The sequence below is a fragment of the Phalaenopsis equestris genome, unplaced genomic scaffold, assembly GCF_001263595.1.
Source record: "Phalaenopsis equestris unplaced genomic scaffold, ASM126359v1 Scaffold000104, whole genome shotgun sequence".
Lineage (NCBI taxonomy): Eukaryota > Viridiplantae > Streptophyta > Magnoliopsida > Asparagales > Orchidaceae > Phalaenopsis > Phalaenopsis equestris.
In genome coordinates, this window is record NW_018164546.1 from 8,779 (window position 1) to 15,613 (window position 6,835).

The 6,835-nt window shown below is 32.5% G+C and overlaps 1 protein-coding gene across 1 annotated transcript; it reads left to right on the forward strand.

The window, feature by feature from the left end:
• Positions 1-1,014: 1,014 nt before the first annotated feature.
• On the forward strand, positions 1,015-6,442 carry LOC110020597 (purine permease 3-like). The gene is made up of 2 exons (XM_020718752.1): positions 1,015-1,859; positions 6,206-6,442. Exons 1-2 carry the CDS (start codon positions 1,107-1,109, stop codon positions 6,440-6,442), a joined length of 990 nt encoding a protein of 329 aa, XP_020574411.1. The 5' UTR covers positions 1,015-1,106.
• Positions 6,443-6,835: the final 393 nt, after the last annotated feature.

Sequence of the window (6,835 nt, forward strand, 5' to 3'; positions counted from 1 at the left end):
ACATCACATAAGCAATTAAAGAAAGGTACGAAATGCAGAGATGATATATATCTATATCTATATATATATATATCTATATATATATCTATATATATATATCATATATACATACATATTTTGCTGCGTCGCAATTTGCACACCACTAAAAACTCTGTATTTATTATAAACCCAAAAAGCGAATAATAAAAGTTTGGGGGTTTTGCATACATACCATCCAAACTTCAAATATAACATCCTCAATATTTAAGTTTTAAAATTTACAATTCAACCACCAAAAATTCCGTCAGCCATCCCGTGACAGATCGGTCCGCCCGTAGCTGTGATCTGCCTGTCCTTCTGCATTTTCTTTCCAACCCCTTTTTTTATGAAAGAGCATGCTCGTATTACAGCAAAAAGGTTGAGATTTAGGGTCCGTTTGGGGCGGTGTGTGCATTTCAGGATAAGCAAAAGCTATGCTTGTCTTGAAACGCGCGGCCTGCGTTTAGTGTAAAAACCCAAACGCAGTTTCGGATAAGCTGATGAAACGCGCGAACCAAACGGTTCGGCGGCGTTTTGAAAACGCAGCACCCATTTATAAGCTGCCCCAAACGGACTCTTATATTATTTTCTTTTGACTTGAAAAAATAAATGTATTGCACGAGCGAGCATTAGTGAGTGCTTTGCTCGCCTTTTACCCCTCTTGCAATTTTCTTCACTTCACTTGATTCCGAAGGATTTTTTCTTTTTCTATGTAAATTTCTAGTTTTCTATTTTGCTTGTTCCTTCTCATATTTTTTTTCTCGCGTCCCTTCTCTCATGTTTCCATCATAACGGCTCCGAATATGAAAATTTTATCGTTCCACATATCAACGAAGACGACCAATCTTTTCAGGTTGGCTGTTTTGTAAATTTTAAAATTGAAGTAGTGAGGATGCTATTTTCGAAATTTTGAGTGTTATGTATGTAAATTCGTCAAAAGGTTTAAAGTGAGAATACTCTAATTAAAATATGATTATTTTATGATTTTAAAGTCATAAGAAAAAAAATAAATATGTGAATATCCATGCCACTCTCAAGCTTACAAAACCCCCAAAAATGAAGCATGAAAATATTCCATCCAAGAGATCATGGAGATCGAACAGCACCACGCACCTCCAGTCCACTCCGCCGCCGCCACAACCTCCGACGAACCGACCAAATCCATAAAACCCAAACGCCTCCTCATCCTCCTCTTCAACGTCCTCCTCCTCCTCATCGGCGGCAGCGGCAGCCCCCTCATCATTCGCGCCTACTTCCTCCACGGCGGAACCCGCAAATGGTTCACCTCTTTCCTCCAAACCGCCGGCTTCCCTTTCCTCCTCCTCCCCCTTCTCATCTCCTTCCTCCGCTCTCCCCGCCCCCGCTTCTTCCTCATCTCCCCTTTCCTCCTCCTATGTTCCGCCTTCATCGGCCTCTTAACCGGAATCGACAACTTATTCTACTCCTACGGCATATCTTACCTCCCCGTCTCCACTTCCACTCTCCTCGTCTCCACCCAACTCGCCTTCACCGCCGTCTTCGCCTTCTTCATCGTTAAGCAAAAGTTCAGGGCTTCGTCAATAAACGCCGTGGCTTTACTGACGTTTAGTGCGGTGGTGCTCGGCGTGCACTCCAATGGCGATCGACCGGAAGGAGAATCGAATTCCAAGTACTATCTTGGGTTTGTTATGACGCTCGCCGCGGCGGTGTTGTATGGGCTGGTGATGCCATTGGTGGAGCTCATGTACGTTAAGTCTAAGACGAATATCGGTTATACGATGGTGATGGAGATACAGCTTGTGATTGGGCTCGTCGCAACCACTTTCTCCGCCGTCGGGATGATGATCAACAAGGATTTTCAGGTAATCTCTCCCTACTCTTTGGTCCAGTTTATTTAAACTGTATTTTATTTTAATTCTAAAACCATCTTACTTTCAAGTTTGATACATCAATTTTTGTCGGCCACTTGGTGGAACTGGCTAAACTAAATTCTACAAATATACATATAAAAATATTTATAGATTTAAATACTTGAAGATTAAAGTTAAATTACATATTAAGGTATAAAATTTTAGAATTTCTAAAGAGTATATATATATATATCAAATTAATTCTAGGAAGAAAAATAAAAGAAGGCACAAAAATTCATAAAAATCACAAAATATATAAGCTATTGCCGTGTTTTCAAGTTTAGTCCTAGCTTTATAGCTGTATGAATATCAATTTTTTTTTCTTGAGTAATAGCTCAATGGCCTCTAAAATATTCCCTTAAGATTAAAAATTTCATATGTTTCGAGACCTTGGCCTCTTTATATCATTTTCGTCCCTTAAAAATTTTTAGGGAGATTTACATACATACCATTTAATTTCTATTTATTTGCACACACATAAAAATTTTTAGGGAGATTTACATACATACCATTTAATTTCTATTTATTTGCACACACACGTGTGTGTGTGTGTCTGTGTCTAACTAAAAGCCCTAAACATCTATTTTTACATAAAAATGCCATCTTCTATTCATATATGAAAAGATGTCTTACTTTTAAAAGTAAAAAATGGTGATATATTTTATTTGATGTAAAAATTTTTGGTGGTATAAGTATAAAAAGAAAGTTTCGGTGTAAGATATGTAAATACATAAGAATTGGGTGGTATTATTACACTTCTTTCAATCCCCGATCTAAATTTTTTCTTCTTTTATAAGAAGTTTAGCCAGTTTATTAGCCGTCTAAAGATCATTAATTAGTGGGTAATTGCTTAATTAATCAGTCGGCACATGCTTAATTAATCAGTCGGCACATGCTTAATTAATTAGTCAACCTATGATTCAATCGTTGATTATTTTGATACTAGTACCAACATGTGCGGGGCCTGTTAGAGTGCTCGCTTAAAATTTCCGTGGGGCCATTTAGGTATGCACATGCCATTCAATTACTATGTATGTTCTTATTTAACACCTAAATTTTACTTTTTTACAATTTTTACAATCACAATCTTTCATATCACTTCAAAAGCAACAATTTTCTTACCTTTAAAACTGGAAATACAACTTTTTATGCAAATAGATTGTGGTATATATATATATATATATATATATATATAAGTTCAGATTTGTAAATACATAAGAATCGACTGCTAAGTGTAAATCCTTCAGTTTTTCAATATAAAAATACCGCCCCAATTTTTATGTATTTACATATCTAGCAACCAATTTTAGATTTTAAATTTTACAATTTACATTCATACCATCCAAATTATTTATATCACATAACAAATATAATAAATTTAGCTCCTTAAAAACGAAATACATATTCTCATGCATAGAGAAGATTGTAGGCAAGTAATAATTGAAATTTAGGTATTAAATATGCAAGAACACAGGAATTAATAAAGGGCATGTATGTAAATTATTCTTTATTTTTTAAGTGAGATTAGCATTTTTAAGTTAGATAAGCTAGATCTGACCAAATTATCATTTAAAAATTAAGATTATATCTTGGGCTACTTGATAGTTTAGGACCAAATTGCCCCTTAAAGAGGAAAATTTTTATTATAAAATTTGTCTTGTTATGATGCAAAAAAAAATGAGTTGACCTGGTTGACCTGATTTTGTTGCTTGAACACATCAATTTTAGAATTCAATGTAGTGCATTAATCAATAAAGGCTTCATTTATAACATAGGAATTAAGTATTTTGATTTTAGAAGAATTTTGCTTGAGCAAGCAATAGTATTAACATATATTTTTCCATGGGTATCAACATAACCTTCTAAAAAAATGGTATTTTGATGAGATAGATCCAATAGTACTAAAAATATTATAAAGTAAGAAATATGCCTAAATAAATCATGTAGAAATCTAATTAACAAGACATTTGAAGTAAAAAAATTGAACATAATGACACAATATGTTGATGAACCTGAATTCACTCAATTTTAGTTCAATTGAGTGTTGATATGTTGAAAAAAAATATAAAATAATCAAATGGAATCCATTCCATTCATTCAAAGTGTCTTGGTTTTTTTGGGAAGTCGTCATAATATCTCTTAAAAAATTTATCAATATACCCTAATTCTATAAACATGCCACTGATTGTCACCTAATATATAGTATCACAATTAATTGTCATCCAACTCCCACCAACATTTGGCATCCATTAATCATTGACATGTGTATGCACCTTTTTAGCCATCAATATCTCCACTTATAAAAGGAAAAATAAATTGTGCCACTAAGCATCAAGCAACTTCTAACATCTTTAATCGGTAGTCCAATTGCATTTATCAACACCTAATATTTGATGTCACTCGTTGGTTATTAGCCTTTAATTTTATAAGAAAAGATATTAATGTGGTCATTGTCCACCACTGACATCTAATATTGCCAATCAATTGTTCTTCGTTTTTGTTAATTAATGACACAAATTATTTGTCATTTAACTTTTGTGAGATGATTCCATGAGGGAGCACTTGCCACGTAGCAGGTGGACCCCACTGTAATAGCTGGTTGGGTAAATTTTAAGAGGGTGGGGCCTACTTGCCACGTGGCACATGCCCACTGGGCTCCAGGCGCAAATTTTACGTCTGGCGTCCTGATGGAATAATTTTTCCATTAAGAGAATAGTTGCAACTTATTATCGCTTGATAACAACTCGAGTTGACGATGATTCCTAGTTTCATCATGGAAGCTACCTTCCAAAGTTCATAATTGTTCTACTAGATGAATCCCTTCTTCAATTAATCGGAAGGGTCCTTTTAGTGATATACAACTTATTCTAAAGGATTTATTTCAATCATTTCAAATACCATAGTTTCCTTTCTTCTCTACTTCAATCATATACCCTAAAAATTTACTTCATCACATAACATAATAATTGTTGATCAAAAGAAACTAAAATAGCATTTATTTTTTTATTTAATTCAAAATATTGTGTCAAAGTTTTTTTTTTTTTATTTATAAAAGTGCAAGGGAAGTTGACTTGTCTTACATAATCAACTGAAGTTGGGTTTATTTCTCGCAAATAAAGAATTTTTACGGATTCAGTGCAAGGGAAGTTGACTTGTCTTACATAATCAAATAAAGAATTTTTACGGATTCAATTCTTTATTTCTCGCAAATAAAGAATTTTTACGGATTCAATTATGTAAATGCAATATATAATAAGGTGATATTTGCATATTTGTCTTCTAGAATTAATATCTATAAAAATTCCACAAAGGACGACATATACCACCCAAATAAGCTACAAACTTGTAATTACATATCTAACACCTTAATTTGTAATTTTAAGATTTATATCACCTAAATATTTCATATCACATAAAAAATCTAACACCTTAATTTGTAATTTTTAGATTTATATCACGTAAATATTTCATATCACATAAAAATATTATCGTTTTAATTTAAAAAAAAACAAAATATATCTTTTTCATGTATAGGTAAGATGGTATATATGTATATAAAAGTTTAGGTGTTAATTATGTAATATTAAAATACATAGGAAGCGAGTGGTATATATGTAAATCTTCCTATAAATTCTGACATAATACTAGGCCTGTAGTCAAACATTATGACACGGATTACATATCAAATGTACTTTAAGAATCTCATTTATAATATACCTGCCAATCTGAATAAGCTGTCAACGTTATTTAATTGTACATCAGCAGGACCAAAATTCTACATTTTAATAAAAAATTATCTGATTATTTAAACTGCAATCTATATTAAAAATTAATCCCATTACATAATTTTTTAAAATATTTGGAACATCAAATCTTTCCAAACTTATATGACTTTTGACTAAAGTAAGCAAACATAGGAAACTTACATACATACCACAAAATTTTATGTATTTACATATTTAACATGTAAACTTTGTTGTTTACAATTATAAACTCTTAGGTGTCATATATATATATGAAATGGTGTACTTTTTCTTTAAAATTAAATAATTATAATATTTTTTATGTAATATTAAAAAAAATTTGAACTATACATATAAATATTGAAGTTTAAATATTAGATATGTAACAAAATATAAAACCTTTGTACTATGTATGTTAATATGAAAGTTTAAATATTAGATATGTAAAAAAATATAAAACTTTTGTGGTATATATGTAAATACATTTTTTTAATATAACAAAACTATCAATTTTCATTTTATCAATTTATTGAATATTCTACAATACGTTTACAGGAGCTCCCGAGAGAAAGCCACAACTATGGCCTCGGCCAAACCAAGTACTATGTAATCGTCGTCTTCACCACCATCTTGACACAGTGCTTCTTTTTAGGATTGGTCGGCACAATAAACTACTCATCGGCATTGCTCGGCGGCGTCTTGCTCGCCATCTGCACTCCCATCACCGAGGTGCTCGCCGTCTTCTTCTTCGACGAGAAGTTCGACGGCCTCAGTTTCAGACTGCCACGTTGAGTTAGAAGGAGTCTAAATAATCTCTGAATAATTGATGTTTCTGAACTTTGATGAGTTTTGCGCTAAGGTATCATTTGAGGTTCCATATGGAGCTCACGGTTCATTGTATTTTAAGAAGTGTTTTTGACAATTAGAATCTAATGATAGTGTTGATGCGGCATCGATTAATTTCATTTTTTGGAACGCATCTTAAAGCATTTTCTTCGCCAGAAAAACTCTGATTCAAATTAAAAAATTATTTAAAACCTTGATTTTAGCAATCTTACAGTCCAACTAAACTGCTTGATGGGGTGAACCTGATGATACTTAAATTGATTCAATTTGAGTCAAATTAAGCCTGGATCAATTCATTAAACGACCTAAAGTGAACATTTCGATGAGAGATATCTAATT